General features: G+C 42.4%; 1 protein-coding gene across 10 annotated transcripts in view; it reads right to left on the bottom strand.

The window, feature by feature from the left end:
• The window catches only part of agrn (agrin), a 254,683-nt gene that overhangs the window by 72,354 nt on the left and 160,965 nt on the right, over positions 1 to 21,364 (bottom strand). For all 10 annotated transcript variants that reach the window (XM_044209939.1, XM_044209931.1, XM_044209933.1 and 7 more), the window contains 3 exons: positions 14,853 to 15,077; positions 11,176 to 11,400; positions 7,792 to 7,998 (listed from right to left, as the gene is read on the bottom strand). In XM_044209939.1, coding sequence (XP_044065874.1) covers positions 7,792 to 7,998; positions 11,176 to 11,400; positions 14,853 to 15,077 — 657 coding nt within the window. The remainder of the gene's footprint in view (positions 1 to 7,791; positions 7,999 to 11,175; positions 11,401 to 14,852; positions 15,078 to 21,364) is intronic.

Below are 21,364 nucleotides of genomic sequence, written 5' to 3'. Positions count from 1 at the left end.
CAGACACTTCAATACATCTTCTTCATGCATGTATCAGTGTTTCTGTCAGGCAGGTCCAGAATAAACCAAAGTTGCTGGGTTCAAACCAAGCTATTTATATGTGAAAATTAGCCTGACAGTTGAATGGGAACATCTGTAGTGCCAAACACATAAGCACAATAGCCAAGGCATTGTTTTAGTGGCTGAGCAGGTGCAGTGACAGTGGGGAAAAGCCAGGAGAAACAGCAAAAAAAGACCAAAAAGAAATACACAAAAAACATGAATAATTCTTTCTAATCAAGGATTCTGCTCTGCTACTGTGCACTCAGCTCTGTACCATGACGCCAGTTGAGAAGACTTTACATTCTGGGTGTCACCTCAGTCTGTACCCTCTCCTGCCAGCCGCCGTGTAACTTTTCTATTTTAATTAGTGTGGTATTTTAATGGCACGGCCCCGCTTCAGGGCTCGAAGGGGATTACTTCAGGTTAGGCCACGCTGTGTCAACTCGCCCCAGCAGAGGCATGGCCACGTCGAAAATTGAGAGGACACATTCCTCTGATGTCCTGATATGGGCTTACCTGTCTGCCTGAAGTATCATTACTGCCCACTTAGTGGTGTTATCTGATGGGTGAAGTGGCGAGGACGCCACAGTGTAACTTCTAAAGCTAAACAACCCCTTGTTAGGTCGGTGTGACGGCATAGCAAGCTCCGGCAGGACTCTGGCTGGGATTGTGTGGTTGTTGCAGTGAGCAGGCGTATACTGTTAACCCCCCGTAACATGTCAGTGAAATGCTGGGAGATTATTTTGGCGAGAGCTTCCTCCCATCTCTGCTCAGCTCATACATATGTTAATTGGACTTTATCCCTCGGGTCCGTGTGCAATTCCAAATCGTTCCCTGTATTATGCAGGGCAGTGAATCAGTGTAATCCAGGTGATGCTTGCAGTAGCCAACTGGCAATAAGAATCACCTACAACTGCAACCCATTACAACACAGGACTCCGATGGGGCGCAGCCAATCTGCAGCAGGCCACGCCTTCTGTGTTTCTTCACCTGCAGGGCTTTGATCTAACTCCCTTTGCCTCCCTCGCATTAAAAACATTTATGTATCATATTAGTCAAGGGAAGGGGAGGTGCAGGGAAAAGGCTATATTAGCATACAGCAAAAGGCATACCCGCAGGCTGTGTCTGTCTACCACTGAATACTTATCACAGGCAGAAGGTGAATCGAAGCCTCTTTGTGCATTTACAACTAAGAACGTGCTGCTCTTCAAAATGGAGACAAGCAAAAACAGTGTGGTGAAAGAATAAAGACAAGCTGGGATCCCTGATCTTGTGACATGTATCTATCAGACGTGAGATGACATCTAAACACTGTTTGTCTAATCCAAAAAAGCTATTTTATCATCGGGGTGTGTGTGCCACAGGAAGTTTCAAAATGATTTTGAAGATTTCTCAGACTGATGTATGCAAAAGAAAACACACGTGAAAATGGAACGACAAAGCTCGACATTTATTGCATCTCCAATCAAGTCAGGAGCTACAGCATGAGGAAGGGCTCAGAAGAGAAAGGAAATTAAATAACAAATGTAGAAATTGGAAGAACTGCGTGGTTGATCACAGCCCGATGGTATCCAACACCTGCAATGCCTGGAGTCACTTCTGACACCCCATTGACCCACATTTCTCTGCAATTTCTGTACAATGACAGAATACGAGCTGCAGTAAGTGGACCGGCGATCCCTGGCTGCTGTCAGGCTGGCTCCCACGGCACTTCCTCTAATTAACTTGATTAGGAAAAACAGCACTGGTGATCTCAGGCTGACTTACATACTCAAGCTCCACAACTGTTTGTGAGTCCAATCACTGCAGTCGGCGGAGACGCTAATCAAATAAACATGCAAATGATAAAATATTCGGCACAGAGTCTTGACACCTAAGGTGACTGATTTTCCTTTCCTACTTTGCAGAGCTCTTTGTCAATGACAATATGTCTGCCGCTGAGTGATTTTGTGTTAACCTCCGGAGGCGACAGGCAACACATTTCAAGCAACTTGCTCGCGCTTGTATGAGTTTTTCTGCGCTTGCAATCATGCACTCACACACACACAGCTGTGTACACATGAAATGACAAAAGAGCTGTGAATAAAGAATTGCTGACTGCAAAACTAGCTCTTTCATTTGTTCATTCCTAGTTTGCCTGGCAATGCGTTCCTCTCAGACTGTCTGTTTTAGTGGTTTTACAGAATTATCCTCCTCTACGTTCTCAAAAGCCATACTGCTGCTTGTATTTCTGTTTTATGAACAGCCTAACTACCAATTTAGAAACTCTCCACTTTCTATTCTACTAATACCAGACCTGAGGCCAGTACATCAACAGGCTCCAGGGAGCTGTGGTGAGCCACCTCACACTCCTGCTTCCATTGATTCAAAGTATTACTGAATATGCACTAAAATAGCTTGACTTACAGGGGCATCGGGAAAAAAACGCCTTGTGATTTAACTTGGGCCAAGACAAAAGATATAAGTAAAAAAGTTTGAATTAAATATTTTTATTATAAAAGTAATATATTTTACGCTGGCTTTCGGATATTAAATAAATAGGCTTATTCTGAAAAACGTTTTTGCTCCTCAGCGAAAGTCTATGTAAAGCCTTCAGAATAATTCCTATTTTTTTATAATAAGCTTTATTTTGCTGGTTTTTACTATTAGATCAGTTCACGCTTTTTCTGCTGTCTATTACACACACACACATGCACACACACACATGGCATGGACAACCCTAAACAGTGATTGAACCGTGTCTTTTAAACACAGCAATATTCACACTGCAGCTCTAAATATCTTTTTATAAAGCTGCAGGCAGTATATCTACAGTAGGGGCCGAGCAAAAGCATATTAAGCAGAGTACATTACACACAGGTAATGTTGAGGATGAGCTGAGGACCCACTATGTGTCTTTCCTGCCAAATTCATCAGCATTTCACAGCATCAGAATTCTGCTGACGAGCCTCATCCCAAAGATGTTTCCTTTTGCATATGGTGAGGATAAACTATAAACTCATCTTGATTTGATGTTTTACGGGTCAAAACGTGGACGTTGGACTGATGGTAGCAATAGGTGACTTGTTGGATTGAAAATTCATTCCTGCATTTTTTTTTTGGGGTTACCTTTATTACTGGTCCACTTTTCTTAAATCTACTGACTAATCAGTTGTGTGGGATACAATAGACTCAAAAAAGCAAGCAAGAAAGAATAAAAGCCTTTGAAAACATTAGGGTGCCAATGTACCTCCATTGTTTGGTCCTCTAAATATAGCTGAACAATTATCACAACATTTCTGCTACAATAGCCGGCGATGCATGCATACTTCCTTGTTTAGTTTGTGCTGTCGCCTGCTGTGCTGACATCATATGGGAAGGAGAGGAAAAACAGGACTTCACTGCTTTGGTCTAAAAATATTCCTTTTTTTGTGTTCCACGCTGTGAAACGTCTAATCGACACCAACTGTATGGATTTACAATCGATTATAGATAGACCACAGCAGACAGGCAGGCTTTTTTGCAGTGTGAGGTTGAAATTATGGTTTAATCATTTTTTGTGTGTATTGGAGAACAGCAACATGGTAAAAGCTCTATGCTGCTAAGTAGGTTATGAAAATTCCAACACAATCATCATTATGGCAAACATGATGAAAATAAAGTCCAGAGTAAAAAAAAAAACAACTGATGATCTAACAGGGAATGCGTAAGCAGATGTGTCATCTCATCAGCTTGTCTGGTGATGACAAACATCTTCTCTTCCTCCAGTGGCTCTTATACTCTAATCCAAGGCTGCAGACCTATTCACCCTCCTTCTGAGCAGCCCGCTCTGATTCACTTCCAGAAAATCCTTCACAGACTCACATGTTCTCGGACGCATTGAAGATTTGTAACTCCGCCTGGACGTAAGTTAATCAGCTAAACACCACGTGGTGTCTGCATCTCTAAATTGAAGAGCTTTAGATATCAATAAAATTGTTTTCTGGGGAGGACAGCAGTCAGGACATTATAGATATGTGGGTTCTTTCCATGACCATTCTTTGTGGAGGCGAGCACTGACAGGGGAGTGGTGACATTAAGCACTGTCACCCACATGAAAAGAGATTTATGACGGTGTCAGAACTGAACTATTTCATCCGTTTGACAGCTGGCAGGGCAATCGATCTCCTCGCCCCACGCACCACTCAGCCAATGAAATGAGGAAAGAGATCATTATTTATCAAATAATGATAATTTAATATATCAAACTCTTTCTTTTCAGATATATGAAACTTTGCCTGAAGCCTCAAGTCCATGCATGTGTGTGTGTGTGTGTGTGTGTGTGTGTGTGTATGTGTGTGTGACACAGCGGTCATTGTGCAGTCATCTTTTGACACTGCCAGTCACTGTCAGAGCACAATGGAGCACAATGAAAGTGTGTGTGTCATACTGTATAAAATGTGTGTTCCTGCTGTGTGATCAGTGTGGGCTATTGATTGATTTTCGACAAGTCAGTCTTTTTCGGTAGACAGAAAGACACACACACACACACACACACACACACACACACACACACACACACTGTATGTGTATGTCAGGCTTGTGAATATCTTACGTCTTTTGGGCAGTGCTATTACAGAGACAGACCTCTGTCTAATCTGGACTCAGTCCTACTAACACACTGGCAGTAATACATTTTGAAAGGACAAGAGAGACAGAGAAGGAAAAAGGACAGAAAGAAAGAAAGAAGGAAGGAAGAAAGAAAGAAAGAAAGAAAGAAAGAAAGTTCTAACATGTGCATGGACACACACACAGACACACACCTTGCATGCATATCATCTGTCTGACTAAACCAACAGTCTCTGTGGGCACCTACACTTGCCTCTTTTGATGTTTAATTAAAACCGAATCGGGTGGAGGCGGTGGCGTTCGTGGCGCTCTGTTTTGAAAAATATGCAAATGTCAATAAAAATGCATTAAAGAAACATACTACCAGTCGCTGACGGCTGCGATGCGCAGGGGAAGGGAGGAAGGTTGAAGAGAGAGAAAGAAAGTAAAATAACTAAACAAATGAGGGTGGGGGGTAGGACTGAGACACCATTTGCCAGAAATAATGAAACAGAGCAAAACACATATGAGCTCGCACTGCCATTTCCCACTACTTAATTTATGCACAGCTCAGACGGCCAAATAATGCTAATGAGTGCTGGTGCCTCCTGATACTGACAACTGGAGATACCTTCTGTATTCAGCTACACCCCAACGCCTGGAGGATGGACAGATCTCTCTCATTTTACCGACCTCTGTCACAACAACAATGAAAATGTGGATGCTGAGTGGATTTGTTGATTGAGGTAACGTGACACCAAGCAGCATGAGCAGTTTACATCGGCTTTATCATGCATGCTGGGTTACCGGGTTTTGATGGGAAACAACAAAAATGCTTCTAATTCAGGAGGAGATTCACCTAAGATCAGGCACTTAAATCACCTTCAAAATTGACTAGAGAGGCACTTGGCCAAATAAACTGTGTATGTCATGCCTTGAAATACACATTTACAAATTTTTACTTATGGATCTAACAAGGAAGTACACGCAAGTCAAAAGGTGTTAAGCCGATCAGTGTCAAAAATGGGTTATTAGGATACTGGTGGATGGGGGATAAGCCAGACAAAAAGTTCACTGTAATAGTTCAAATATATGCACAAGTTTAAAGTGGCATCCAGTAAAAAATGTACTTTTGACAGGAAAAGAAATCAGATTTCAACGTGTATTACCTTGTACCTTGTATGTGTGGAGGTGTATAAAAAAAACCCATCACCATTAGTTATAAGTGAGAAAATATGATTGGTTGTAATTAGGATGAATCTGATCTCATTTAAAACTGGGGGATCATTTGACATTCACAACTTATCATTTCTGTCAAATTGACACATTTGTTCAAGTGTGTGCAGCTCACGGATGGATTCCAATAGTTGCTTCCAATTTGGATTCAATTGCAGGTTAATAAAATTTTCAGATTAGCTAATCGTCTATCTCTCTTCATTCTTCTTTTATTAGCAAAGAGCAATTTACAGTACATTCAGGTAGCAGGCTTCTTAGTTTCACCAGACAGAACATTGATATTGGGCTATTTTGCAAAACCCCAGATTGTATTCAATGACTATGTTTTTTAAGATTGTGGTTCCGGTTGAAAAGAGCAAACATTAATTGTTGGTCGCAAACTCCTGCATGTATGTTGAATGCGCTACACGCCCATCCACCACCCTGACCTCCACCCCATACTTACTGAAGCCTTGCTACATAATGCCCGGGCCACACCACCTACCTCTACCTGTGCATGACGGCTACCTCACTGAACTGCTGCGACTCACATGCGTGCGGTGTCCACACAGACAGTGTTGCTGCTGCAGTGCTGCTACGGCCGGCCCTAAGTATATACATTGAGTTTGCCTTTGATAGTGACCATCAATAATAGAAAGTTTCATTCCATTTATATTTAGTTTAGACAGAAAAAGGTTAAGAAGCATGTGCACAACTGTAAAAAAATAAATAATAACAATTAAAATAAAAAAAAACCAAAACTGTAGTCTACCTAGTTCTACCTTCTCAATAAACAAAGGTGGTTCAAGATCTCACCTGAATCTCAAAGTTTTAGCTAAGTTATTTTAACGTTAGTTACTTTCAGTTGTTGAAAAGCAAAGCTAAAAGGACTAAAAGGATCGACTAAATGCAGTCGAACTCCGACCCTAGTGCACCTTTTATGCTCACAAATTAAAAAAAAAAACAAAAACCCTGAGCTTTGTGGATTCATCTGGCGGTTTCAAGCTTTTATGAGACAGTCCTGATGATGAAGAGAGGGATTGTTTGGGAAGCAGTGAGGTTAGGAGCTGGCATGCACTACTGCATGCAGAAGGAAAGGAGTCAGAGGTGAATAGTAGTTAGGCAGGAAGGAACAGGAGAAGCGTTTTTTAGTTAGACAGGAAATAAAACGCAGAGATGAGGGAGAGAGGTCGACTTCCAACCTCACGGATCACATCTTTGCAGGTAGGTAAACAGAAGGAAAGGACATTATTGACACAAAGAGACACACAAAGACAGAAGGAGTGCGAGGAAAAAGACAGCAGTACAAGACCCCTCCTATTAGGTCCTTTTGGAGTGAGGGGAAGGGCTTCACCCCTCAGAGTCCGCCTGATGAGGTCGCCCACTGGGTGACCCCACTTTCCACCTGCAGCCAGACAGCCAGGAAGATGGCCACATGGACAAAGACAGACAGACAGACTGACTGACGCACTGAAACAAGAAAGAATAGCTTTTTTTATACAAGATAAAAAGCCACACACAAGACAAAGAGACAAAGACAGAAGAGAAACAAACGACAAAAGCCACCGAAGTGGAAGACTGGCACTAGTGACGGAGTAGAAGACAGTGGATGAATGAAACATGAAGGTGGTGTTTCATTTTGGGTGTGTGTTTGAGATGGAGGGATGAAGCGTGACAGGGATGAGGAGATGGATGGGAGGTGAACGAGTGGAGAAGTGAAGGCACGGTTTTTTTAAAGGAAGGCACACATGTTCTGTCGGTTTGAGTTACCCCGAACCCCCTTCAGAGAGCATCACCAAACCATTTCAGACTTTTCAGTTTAAAGAATAGACATACATACAGTTAGCCTAGAAGATACAGAAGGAAAACCACATTGACCATGCACTAAAGTAAGCAGAGAAAGACACAGAAGAAGAGAGGGATTGAGAGGAAACAGCATTAGTCCGTGTATCCTCCAGCTCTACTCACCACAGGGCCCTGGGTGCTTGATGGGGATGAGGGTCTTGCTCAGACACTCCGCCTTACGTCGAACACAGTCGTTGGTGTAGGTGTGGCCGTCCTTGCCGCACACGGGCTTGTAGGTGCCGTCACACTCGATGGGATCGCAGGAGCAGCGGGCGTTCAGCTGTTCCACTAGACACACAGAGTTGAAGAGGCATTCCTCCTTGCAGTCCTCTGGAAGAAGGAGATGGATAGAAAGGAAATGAATCTACAATCTATGGATTGGCTATTCCTGCGTAGTACTATTTAGAGTTCACCTAACCCTAATCCATTTTCAGACTCATCAAACTCGCATGTGCATTCGTTATATTTCTCCACTCAATTCTTCAGGTTTTTCCCTTCAATTTGTCACCCATCTGTATAGACACTGATAAGGCTTTTTAGAGCTGTTTCCAACTGCAAATTTTGTAACAGTGTGGCAGACTGATCACCATAGAGGAAAGGACAACAGAAGTACTCAGCAAGCGTAAAAAACAACATTTCCAGCTAGCAAAGTGTTGAACTGATTGTTCTTCCTGCTGTGTGATACTGCTGGTCCAACCATGGGGAAATAAATCTGTTTTCATCCAAACAGTAATTACTTGTTAAGGTGGACTGATGTCACTGGTAGCGTGTAAAAGCTTTTCTTTCAGCAGCAGAGGTTAAGCCTTTTTCAGAAACACATGAAATTGTTTCAACACATCAGAAATGAATATGTGTTAGTTAATTCAGTATTAATACAATAAGCAGTCATTCTCAGAAGAATCAAGCCAATACAAGCCAAACAAATCAGCCAACAGATTGCAGATTACAGTTGGACAGATACAAAACTGGTCATTCAAAACAGTACTAGTAACTTTTTAGTATTTATTAATTTCTGTTCATTTTGAGTGTTTAATTGGTCCTTTCGTTCAAAGCACATTAGGTGAAAAAGCAGTTTGTTTGTCATACTTCATGTACAGTAACATTCATGTTTTTTGCAGAACTTAAGGTGAATCATCTGAAGCTGCGAAAGTAATTGTGGCAGAAATGTTCTTACCACACAAGGGACTGAATCATGAAAAAGTGAAAATATTAGATTTTATTGAAATGCAGTAGTTTTAGTTTTGGTTCTGGATAATATTATTTCTATTTCAGTTCAGAAAAGTGTTTTTCCTACATTTTCCCTAACTTTTATTAATTTTACTACAGTAATATACATGGCAAAAAAATTACAAACCTGGTAACATACTCTATGAAGTGACACTTAATAACATTGTGATTCGACTGCTGTTAATACGTGTTCTTTGGTCATGTAACCCATGACAACTGACTGGTGATTAGGTCTGCCATGCTCCCATCTAACTTTAATAATAAAGTTCCACAATAACTGTAATAAAATTGGGGTATTCAAACTCAAGAATTTAATATTAGGGTCAAGTTAAAGTCTAAACTATTTTATTCATTACATTTTGACTCACTAAGCAGAAATTTACTGTGGAAATTAAGGAAAAGAAAGAAATACTGGTAATGTGGAATGGCAAATTTGCCATTGAAGTGAGAAAATCCAATTTGAAGCAGGCCTCTGTTCTGGAGGCGCTCACGAGGCTTCGAATTTATTTTACTCCTGATCAGTGGATCAAATTTGTACAGCAATTCAATTCCTTCTTCTCTTTTCTTTAAAAGCCTGTCATGCCACACTTAATTACATCGCTGCTGTATCTGAGTGAGAGGGCTACAAGGATGTGCAATGTCATGGTTACAAGTAGAAATGGCCATTTTCATTAGATACCAATTTGTAATTTGCTTAGGGATATGATTTCATGGATCTCTGTTTCAAATTGAATTATTCTTTCATTTGAAAAAGGCATAGCAGAAAATGGGGAAAAAACGTTCATCCACTTGCTCACACTCATACGCATGTCCGCACGTACATACTGACACGCAAACATGAAGTCACAGCGCTATTTGGACCGGGATTTGTGCAATTTTAAGCCCTCACTCTCCTCCATCAGCCTGTCAAGCAGAGCAAAAGGGAGAACCAGGGTGTGTCAAAGAAGTGTGTATCGGTCTTCATTGCTGACTGTGACAAAGGGCGTCCTGCAGTGATCTATTCTTGTCTTTGGCATTGTCAGGGGTCTCAGTAAATGGGTGGGGGTCTCCACACATCACTGTCGTGCACCAACAGAGCTGTGGCTTTGCGAGGCCCCGCCGACAACACAGCGGGAAAATTGGATTTCCTCCGATGGCTATCAGACGTACAGTAAAAGCTGACAGCTCTTTGTTGACTAAGGCTTAAACCCCCTGTTCTAATAGCAGAGATAACAGCCCTGGTGACTCTTATCAGGCTAGAGGAAGCTTTTGCTAGCATGGATACAGTACAGACCCCGAGACCTCAGAGTCATTTATCTCTGTGCCATGCAGTGGAATACAGTTACAGAGTTAGTTTTTAATGTTAGTTCACCTACACTTGTTCAGATTTTAGGAAGAAATCATGTGAAATATGTGAATGCATGCATATATGATAATGTGATGCATGTGATGTGTTTCATGACTGTGTTTTGCTTTCTATACTTGCCAAGCCAGTTTGTTCACCCTTTAAAACCCATCCTAACTTTTGGGGGTGGTTTGCCTTGGATTGCCAAACTGTTTTGAAGATAGGCAGACACACACTATACTTTGAAGGTTTTGGTTGTGTACTCTCCTGAGCGTTGTACCTAAATTATTTTTACAGCAGGGCATTCTTTTTGAAAATGACCACAATGACTGAAAATCTGATGTCACATATATAACATGTTCATTTAACTTTTCATAGTACTAGCAGACCACGAACATTCTACAGTGCTAGCGTCCTGCAGGTGGAGCAGTCGTTGGTAAAAGATTAAATCTAGGAAAATTATGGGGTGTGCACTAACTGCTATGGGTGAGGTGCAAGGTTATGGCCAGTATTTAGCTGGTTGTGGCTATCAAGGTGAAGCTGGTGGCCACAGCACAGTAAAGTCACAGCTACAACAACAAAGGGAGGACATCAAGGAGCTGACTAAGTCGGCAGGAGGGCCAAAAAGCAAAAGAAGCTACTTGTCTTACATATTCCTCAGGATAATAACAAGAAGGGGGCTATATGTACCTGTACACTGTAGAACCTAAAATATAAAGTTCTGCTTGGGATTATGAGTGTGTGACTTTCCCCTACTTCCTTTTATATCAACCTACCTGCAAGCCAGCACCTCACTAGAATAGAATGCATTTTTCTTCAGCTGCTCATATCACCACTGACTCTAATTCTAAAAAGTTGTATAATGTAGCATTTAGTGTGATCCCAGTTGACTTTCTTTTTCACAAGACCTCTCTTAGTTTTCAGTACCTGCTATAGGCCACAAAGCTCGCCCTTACCCAGCCTTCTGCATCGTCCTGCATGGATCTTCCTGAGCTTGATGCCTTTCTGCATGCCCGTTGTTCTCATGGCACACTCGCTGGGGTAGGTTTGGCCGTCACTGGCACACAAAGGCTCGATACCTGGGGGGCACGACTCCGGCGGGCCAAAGAAGAGGGGCTGGCGTGTTAGAGCCTCCACCCGGCACATCGTGTTCAGACTGTTCTCATTGTCTTTACATGGGTCTGTGGGGACACGGACATTCATGAATATGTACTGCAGTACAACACAGTATGTAGTACAATTTGATTTTGATTTAAAATATTACATTTAAAATATTACAGGATCAGAATCAGAATCAGAAATACTTTATTGATCCCTGAGGGGAAACTCTGTCGTTACAGCAGCTCACTATCACGTCAGTGCACACATGAATAGAAGTACTAAGCAAATCAAAATATAATACACTATAATACAGCTAAGATATATTAAGTACAAAGTGGATATAAAGTATAAAAGCTAAAATAAATGTAAGTACAAAAGTGGATTTAGAGGTTGATAAGTATGGTACGGTATAATACAATGTAATAATATAAGTAATAAGTAATAGTGCAATAATGAGTACTGTCAAGTGAAGTGTAGCAGATTAACCAGATTATTAGACGGTGGATATTGCACAGCAGTAACAGAAGTATGAATAAATATCAATAAGTAGGGAATATTAAACTGAAAACAGAGTATATTGCACAGGAGTATTAAACAGAGAATATTGCACAATATTTCAAGTATTGCAGTGATATTAGAGGGAGGAGTTAAAGAGTTTGATGGCCACAGGCAGGAATGACTTCCTGTGGCGCTCTGTGGTGCATTTTGGGGGGATGAGCCTCTCGCTGTCCTGGCTTAATTGCCTCAAAACTGGCAACTGTTCGATTCCTTCCAAAGTAAAGCTCCTGTTAGAGCTTTGGTAGGTCTGTTTTTAAATTGCAATAAACAACAATACACCTGTAATATTATTTCAGGCCAAAAAATCCTCTCAGTATGGGTTGAACGCATTAACTTTTGTTTGTCGGACAATATTTGTTTCAGTAAATTCAGAGAGAAGAGAAGAGAAGCGAAGAGAAAGGAGAAGGGAAGAGGAAACATGATCACCTCCATCACTAAGGGTGAGGCGGTGCATGTATTCGTCCCGAACTGTTTGGTACAGGATGTTTGGTTCGGTACGCCCTGAGACCCAAACAATGACTATAGTAGTCTATTTATGTCGTCTACTTGCACGAGCAAACAGAAATTCTTGAGTGTGGGTTTTACCCAGAAAGTTTTGGTGGTGCACCAGTTGCTGTCTATCAGCTGTAGCATGCTAGTCGGCTTAGCCTGATTAGCCAGGTTGGTCAGGCTCATGTAGTGTCGCTGCCCTCGAGTGGCAAACACAAATGAGAGACCAGAGCTGGAGGATTCTCCCATGACATTTAGATCCACTGTATGGGAGCATTACAGTTTCCCAGTTAGTTACAGTGAAAATGGCCAACGATTGGTGTCAAACTGTATGCCAACATTGTTCAACTGAAGTCGGGTGTGTCTGTGGAAAAACAGATGTGTCAATTAGCACAACAAGGCAAAAACAGACTGAGAGGCAAGTCCTTCTCTCCACAGCGTTCAGGCAGCCTCTCATTGCAGATTCGGACCATGCCGAAGCAATAACTAATTCTATAGCAGTGTTTATCGCTGCAGATGTGCGACCATACTCAGTCGTAGAGAATACAAAGTTTAAGCATGTGGCCAAAGTGCTTGAGTCCCGCTACAATGTGCCTTCACGTGTGTATTTTAGTGAGTCTGTTGTGCCTGCAGCAGGTACGATGGCTATTTATTATTACTTATTTTTCTTATTGACAATATGCGAGTATTTGCATGTCTTAACTCTTACAGTAAGAAGTATGGCCAATGAGCCACTGTTGAATGTTTACATTTTTCAAAATAAATGACAAAAATTTAATTTTCTACATCTTTTTGGTTATCCAGCTGTACCGCCAACGTACCGAACCACGACCCCAATACCGAACCGTGAATTTTGGGTACCGTTACACCCCTATCCATCACCGCTGCTCCACAGATTTGATCAGTGGCTCAGCAGCTGAGAGCAGCTCAGAGTGGGACCTTGGATGCGGAGGGAAGACAAGGAAATGGATGAGGAGACGTCTGTTTGATTTGCTCCCTTGTTCCAGGGGAGCATCGGTCTGGGACGCTCAGACATATCAGTCCGTGATCATAATGGAATTGGTTTGTGTGGGACGGGGGTGTTACTCCTTGAAACAGGAGCCCAGGCTTTATCCTGCTCGCCACGCTTTCAGCATGTGGGAAGACAAAGGATTTATGTAGCACCATGACATATCAAATCACTGCCAAGCTGCCGGCGAGTCATTCAAAACACACCAAGGATGAAACACCCTATCATAAGGAAAGGAGTAGAGAAAGAGAATGAGAAAGAGAGAATAAGGGGAAATGGTTTCCAAAGACCTCTGGCAGGGATACAAAGACTGACAATGCGAGGACATAAAAAGGGGCCGCTTTGGCTGCTCAGGGCTGGGAGGCGGAGTGACCATGGCCAGGCCTCAGATTGTTTTCTATCAGCACAATGCAAAGGCTTTCAGAGACTAGCAACCAAGCAAACAGGGGTTTTATCGTAATGCATGCAGTGTCTCTGCATAACGCAGTGCCTCACCCGCCAGCCAGACCATTATCTGAGAGAAAGACCATTACCTCCCATTAACTGAGAAGAACAGCTTCCAGGATCTATGCTTTCCTCTAGCTGAGCAAGTACGGTAATTACAAAAAGAATGGCCTGTTTGCTGCAAAAACTGGCAGTGCGGATAAATCAACTGCATTTGTCTGGCTTGGGCTAGCGACTTGAAATAGCCAAGATGAAATGGCTGTAGGAAGATTTAGAGGACCATCAGGGCCGACTGGTCCTCTGTGCCTAGGGAGGATGGGGCAACTCAGGTCTCTTTGGCCGACTCAGGCTGGATTTATACAACCAACCTTCCACCGGCAGACCAGCACATCCATCTCTCGTTGCCCCCCCCCCTGCTCTGTTTCTCAGAGGCTACTGCTGCTAGAAGACAGTTTGTGTCTGCTGTTCTTTCCCTCCATCTGGCTTGCCACAAAAAAAAAAGAACCTGAAAGTTGAGCACTTTGGGAGTAAATAACCACCGCCTGATTATAACAAGGATGAGCAAAAAAGCTGGGCAGAACGAAAACGACAGCTCTGAAGACCTACTTAGACAAAACAACAATTCGCACCACAGGAGTACCTGTGTGAAGCAAAGCAACCTGAATGAAAAATGAGAATTAGCAGAGTCGTGCCATAAGTAAGTGGGGTATGTGAAGGAAAAACTAGACACACAAAAACATACAAAAGCCAGAGGTAGTAAATAAGAGAAGAAAAAAGAGAAAATGAGAGGAGCAGTGAACATAGAGGAGAAAGAAAAGTAGAGCTTTTTGAAAGTCATTTATCAAGCAAAAATGCCATAAATGCCTTTCCCTTGCTTATATCATTGTAAATTTAATATGTCATCAAACAATTTTAAAGATGGTATCTTGGGCTGTGATGGCCACTTTTCACTATTTCTGGACGCTAAAAAGACAAAATAAATTGTTCAATGATAGAAAATAATCCTAAAGAAAACATGAGGAGAGAGCTCACCGCAGTGCCCTTGATATTGCATTCGTATGTTCTTCTGGTTCTTGCAGGCGTGCTGATGGAGCTCACACTCGTTGCGGTAGTCCTTTCCATCACTGCCGCACACTGTCTGTTCGGGTTTGCCCTCGCACCCGAGGGGGCACATGCATTTAGCCGACAAGCCATCTGACGACTGGATACAGGTGCTTCCGTAGCTGCAGGTCACCTCAGTGCAGGGGTCCTTCAGAGCTGCAGGCAGGGACAGACATGAAAACAAGGTTTAGTCAAAAGCAGAGGGGTTCTTCTATTGAAGAATACACCTGTCAACCAGCTGTACTCCAGGACCACTCACTGCTACTGTAGTTGATCATGGATGACAGGCCACCTTATTTAAGTGGCTGCTGGTGCACTTTTGGAAGCTCATCGCAGTTATTCTGGGTTTGAAGAACTACTTGACACTCTTGGGTAAGGAGGCACCGCCACAGCTGTCTACTCGTACAAACAAGTTGCGTTTCATTTCGCAGCGTAGAACAAATTGATTTAGGAACTTTGAATTCACCACACATTCTCTATTGCTATGCTCGAGCATGCTTTAATCGCCACGGCTGAAAAGCGACCCTCTGAATATTTACCTTTCTACAAATGAGACCAAGAGGGAGGAGGGAAAAAGGGTGAGAGGTATTCCCCCCCTGAGGACTTTGTTTCCACCCTAATTAAATAGTGTGCCACTTGTCGCTGAGTGACTCATTCCAATGATAGGAGAAGGTGCAACTTTTAATTTCGCTGGTGCCACTGATGGGGGCTTTTCTTGGGTTTCATATGCTCGACAAAAGGCGGCCATCAGATTACAATCGCTGTCATCTTGCTGTATGATACATATTTATGACTGTCATGGACAAACATGTTCTACCTTGAGAGAGAAGCCGAGCATCGGCAGCCCTCTCATTTCCTAAGCCCGCCACTTTTAGAATAAATATTTACCCATGTCTGATATTATCCCCTCTTTTGTTGCAACCGACATGAATGAATTTAATTTAAAGGGGGAGTACATATATTGAATCTCAAATTCTTTCACCCATCCTCGTTTTGAAGAAGAGACAATATGTGTTTCAGGTTTGTCTTTTTTGAAAATCTGATACCCTTCTTCAGGATGGAATGGCACTGCCTTGTTAATAAGAGACTGGAATGTGTGCAGAGATATATTATGGATGTGTAAGGAGACAAGAGTGCTACGAGGAGTGCTCTTGATCAAAGGATATCCCCCCACCTCGCTTTTCTCATCTTCATGACCCCCCCCCCCTTCGTTTTCCGCTCTCTCCTGTCAAGTCCTTTTGAGGCTTGGTGTGTTAGACTCGTTAACGTTTTTTCCCCATTTTATATTTGTGCTGTATTGCGGCAGGAACTGAAACTGAGTCTAGATCAAATTTATGACAAAGACACCTCAAAAGTAACTTAAAAAAAGTACTTAATTACAGCTCAACTAAAGGAGACTGATGAAAATGACTGAAATCATAAATCATTGTGAGCCATCGATGGTGGCTTAATGGCAGCCAATGTGGACTAGATAGCGATTATGACACTTGGCCTCTAATTTCTGTCTAATCATATGAACAGTGAGACACTGATGACCTGTGGGAAACAGCGCTGCACTAATGACCTTGTTGTATCTGCCAGAGCAGGTAAAAGGTCGTGTTAAACCACAGCAGCAGCAATTACAAACAAGCTATACTCACTACACAATTTGCACTTATAAAATAGTCTTGTTATGTAGCATGCAGTAATAGTAGAAATAACCTTCAAAGTCATACTGTTTTTATGCACCTTCTGCTGGGAATGGAAAGAGGCGGTATGTGTCCTGACAAGAAGAAGCATCTTGTCAGAGCGCTTACGGTTTTCGTAAAATGGTGGTTGTTAAGGTGGAGGCGGCAGTCACAGCTACCGAAGAAGAGGAGGAAGATGAGGGAGAAGCCCAGTGATCCTCCTCTCCTGCAGAGAGAGGCCCCTGTTTGCTTTGTGACAGTAAACAGCACCCTCGCGCTTCTTGATCTCATTAAATAATAGCCCGGGCTTTCTCTCTCTCTTTTCCTCTGAGTGAAGCTGGCGTGTTGACTGGCAAAGAGGGGTGGGGGGCGATAGTAAGGGGCACGAGAGCTAGGTAGAATAGGAAGGGGAGGTGGGGGCTCTTGATTTGAATACTAACGGGGGCCGATTTGGATACGAAGCACAGCCTCGATGGAGCGTTAATGCAGATAAGCCTCCCTTCTCAGACTCAGACAAGCAGGCAAATTGCCTGGGTGAATGTGATTGGTGTAACAAGCCCACATGGAAAAAAAAAACACACTCACCACAGCAAACTTCAGGGATTCTCGCTTATATTTTCTCATTATTATCATGTGAAAGGTGGCAAAAAAAGAGGAGAAAGTGAAGAACTGAAAAAGTCAGCAGAGCTGGCTTTGCTAAATTAGAGTGATCCTCGCTGCCAATTAGATCAGTCTCCCTCACTGGAGTAAAGCTCAGCAAGGTTTAGACTGCAAGGATAATGAGAAAAATAAGACAGATAAGGATACAGATAGACAGAGAGAAAAAGAGACAAAACGACACTGAAGGAACGGCATTCCAGAGATGACATCTCTAGCGTATGATGAGGGAAGGAGAGGTCGCCCGAAAGAACAGCTGGCATTCTGGGTCCCAATTTAAAGAATATTCCTTTATATATGTACATGTATGTTGAAGGAGACTACATGTTGGTTTATTTACATTTAAGATACTGCATTTTCTAAAATCCATCTATTTTTAAAAGCGCTTTGGGCTCATTCTTGTCAGTTCATCACAGCTGGACCTGGATTTGATTGGGTCTTTTTACTGAAAAATTGCTCCAATTCTTCTAATCAAAGGCATACAGCATTTGAATGGACACACCTCCTGGAATATCTACACTCAGCAGGTTTGTTTCATTTGAATCAGAGGGCCGGCATTGTCTGCCAGTCAGGGACGTATTGTGACTGGACTACCTGCGTGCCTAATTGTGAATTCATGTGCTGTGGTGATTCCTGGATACACACCATCACATATCAAGAGTAACACATGAACATCTCTGCAGGTTGGGCTTTAATGTGGGGTAAATCTGGGTTCAAATTGGGACAGAAATCAGTCTCATTGTGATGTACTGTACTAAAGCTGCAGAGGTAAGATGGCTACTGGCAAGTAACTGATTAGCAGGGCTTACTTTTAAGGTGTGTTCAGACTGAAGGCAAAACTGGGCAGCACGACTGCACATGAAGTCAATGCAAAATGGACACGAACAGACACAAATTCACAAAAAAACTGTGCTCATTTTAAAGCTTTATGACTTCAGTTCCTGAATGCACAGAGACAAGAAGGAAAAGAGAGGGGTCTGGAGGAAAAATAATCAAAAGAATTGGAGTTCCTGGTGATTTTGTAGATCAGTCGAAGGCTAAACTGGAGAGATACACTCCACACACACATGCTAGCTAGCTACAGCTAATGTCTTTACAGTTAAAAGCTACATTGGCTGTGGTTGCAAATAAACATGCAAAAACACTTAAGTGACTTTCTCAACTCTATTTGAGCTGTAGATTTGATGAAGGTTTGAAGAAAATTTGAAACCAAAGCTGTTGAAAATTGTAATTTTGTACCAACAACGCTGAATCTCTCCATTTTCCCGAGTCTGTTTTTCCTGCATGCATAAAAACGCAATATCAAGTAATGCGTACCTTTTCAATAAAACTACATTCATTTGCATATTATAATATATTTGAAAACTGTAGAGAAAATAACATTTGCACTTCCAGCTGTACAGCTTGGTGCAAAGCTGCTAGAGTGTTAGTGGTGGTACTGTATGGTAGTTTAATTATGTGAGGTCTCTTTTATAGATGTAGAGTATTAGGGTGACATCAGACTCATAAAAATTGAAAAGTACATAACCTTCAGCACAATACTGAAAAGCAGGTGATGGGGGGTGATGTCTCCTTGAAAAGTGGGGCAGAGGGGTTTTGGAAGATGGGGGATTACAGTGATCCTCTCCCCTCTCATCTCTCCCCCTGGCAGCCAGCAGACAGCCAGGCAGGTGGGGAGCTCTGCTGCTCTCTGATACACTGTTTTGTGCTGCAGTTTATTAATGCTTCATTAGGGACAAGGAGCTGTCAGTGCCATGCTGGCTTTACCTGATGCCCTGCCGCCACGGCACCAGCAGTAGCCCAGATGTGTGTGTGTGTGGATATTGTGTGCGTGTTCATATATGCCAGTGCACGTTTACAGACAGCCATGGAGTTCAGATAAGTCTGCAAGTGACTTTGTGATATGTGTGCATGTGTATCTATGCATGCATGCGTGCATACGTGTGTGTGTGTATGTGTGTGTGTGGTTCTTCCTGGTGCTGGTAGTGATAAGGGAGGGAGGAGGGGGTTGGAGCTAATCAAATGCAGTGATGCGATGTGGGGGGACTTGGCAGTGTGTGTTCTAATCAAGAAACCTCCCATATCACCAGCAAGAGAAGAAGAAGAAGAGAGAGAGAAAGATAGGGAAAAAGAGAGAGAGAATGTGGCAGAGAGGAAAACGGCAACGAGGGGATTGAGTTCAAATGTCTTTGAGAAAAGGAGAAAAAATATTCAATAAAATATTCAGACATTTACAGCAAAGGAATAGCTAAGCATATTGGGAAATACTGGTATGCTCATTTGCTTTCTGTCCGAGAGTGAGGCATTTAGACAGAGCCAAGCTAGCTGTTTCCCCCTAAACTAGGCTTAACACGTCCTAACTCCAGTTCCATACTTAAAGCTGCACTAATCACTATTTTTATATGAACAAAGAGTCAAATTACTGGGGTAAAATGAAAGGGGTTGCTCGTACTGATAGTACCCATAGAAAATTATCACTCAACTCTGCAGTTCCCCTCAGCTCTCTACAGTGTTTTAGCATATTTTAGCTCAGTGTTTTGGTTTTTACGGCCCACAACCTTACTGTCTGGTTCTGTCTCAGCGCTCTCATCAACCTAATTTCCAGCAGCTGTTTTCAGTAAAAAAAAAATAAAATCTCAGATAAACACACTGCATGCTGCCCAGGACCAAACAGACAAAGTTAACGACTAGTTGGTGAAGCAGGTGAAGTGAGCGATTTAGCGCCTAAAGAGCCACATTTTTCAGGAGTCAGTGGAGGCCAAAACAGAGCTAAAAGGAGAGTGAATATTCATCAGAAACATGACTCCAAATGAATGCTAATGTTGCTCTGTGTCTGCTGGATGTGTAAATAGGCGCCACAGCAATTTTATAAGTCCATAATATCTCAAACGAGTGCGATGTTCAGCTTAGTTGTTGTGCCCCACAGTGGCAAGACAAACTTATTAACACAAACACGAGATTGTTATTGATCTTTTAATTTCACTCTCTTGAGAAAAGAAGAGCCTGCACACTGCTCTCTCTCACTGCATCACAACTTATTGATCATACTAATGTTTTGGTCCCTCTTTCACTCTTCACATAGCCGCGTTTGCTAGTCCTTAACATTAATTCAATGCTGATCCAACCTAGCTAGAACATGAAAGCTTTAAAAATTTGCTGTTCTAAACCTTCGTGCTGTGTCCAAAATCACTACCTATATGCCACCTAATGTGTGTCTGTGTGAAAGCATAAAATGTATGCAGCATATAGTGCCCTAAAAAGTCCAGTGTCAGTGTCTGATAGGTATTTTTTAGGAAAAATCTCCATGCATATAGGAAATTATGCTACTCAAAGTAACAAAACATTTTTTTAAATAAGATTTGAGTGACATCTGATGTTGGCCATGTGAAATGCAGGATGTGGGTGGTTTAAACAAAGAAGGGGACAAGCAAGCAAGGAAAGGCTTAAAGTTGAGAAGTTGAGAGGTGGTATGGAGTGAAGTGTGTGGATATGAGATAAGGGAAAGGGTCAGAATGGGAGCAAGAAAAAGGCAGTATGGAATGGTCAGAAAATAAACGAGATTAACAGACGAGATCAATACAGACCAACATCCAAGAACCAAATATAGATGACAATGTGCAGCCAGACAACCAAACCAAGTGACGAGGAGCAGGAGGCAGGGACTGAGGGAAGGCCAAAGGATTAACAGTCCTACACACCTCTCCAACATGCCATCAGCACCCACATACACACACACACACACACACACACGCTCACACACTCTCCCTTCACTTTCTCTACTGTGAGGCCAATGGCTGGAAGATGATTCTCTTTGTTTGATGTAGTTCTTCAAAGAGCTCCATTGAACTGCAGCTGTTGCTCTCTTTTACACGCTTTGCTGTTTTACCCTTGAGAATGGAAAATGAACCACAAAAAGCCCTCATCATACTCCAGTCTCCTGGCCACACTCACAGCAAAGTAGTGGTGTGTGAGTGTATGTTGGATAGTGTTTGTCTGGAGAGATTTCAACCCAAATGTCTGGGCAATGTAAAACTGAGGTTGAAAAAACTTTTAAGGGGAGAAAGAACAGGGGCTTTAATTGGTGCACTTTATTTTTGAGGATAAGATAAATGTTTAAGA

The sequence above is a fragment of the Siniperca chuatsi genome, linkage group LG10 (genome assembly GCF_020085105.1).
Source record: "Siniperca chuatsi isolate FFG_IHB_CAS linkage group LG10, ASM2008510v1, whole genome shotgun sequence".
Classification (NCBI taxonomy): Eukaryota; Metazoa; Chordata; class Actinopteri; order Centrarchiformes; family Sinipercidae; genus Siniperca; species Siniperca chuatsi.
Note: the sequence above shows the minus strand (reverse complement) of the source record. Positions and strands in the feature narration are given on the sequence as shown.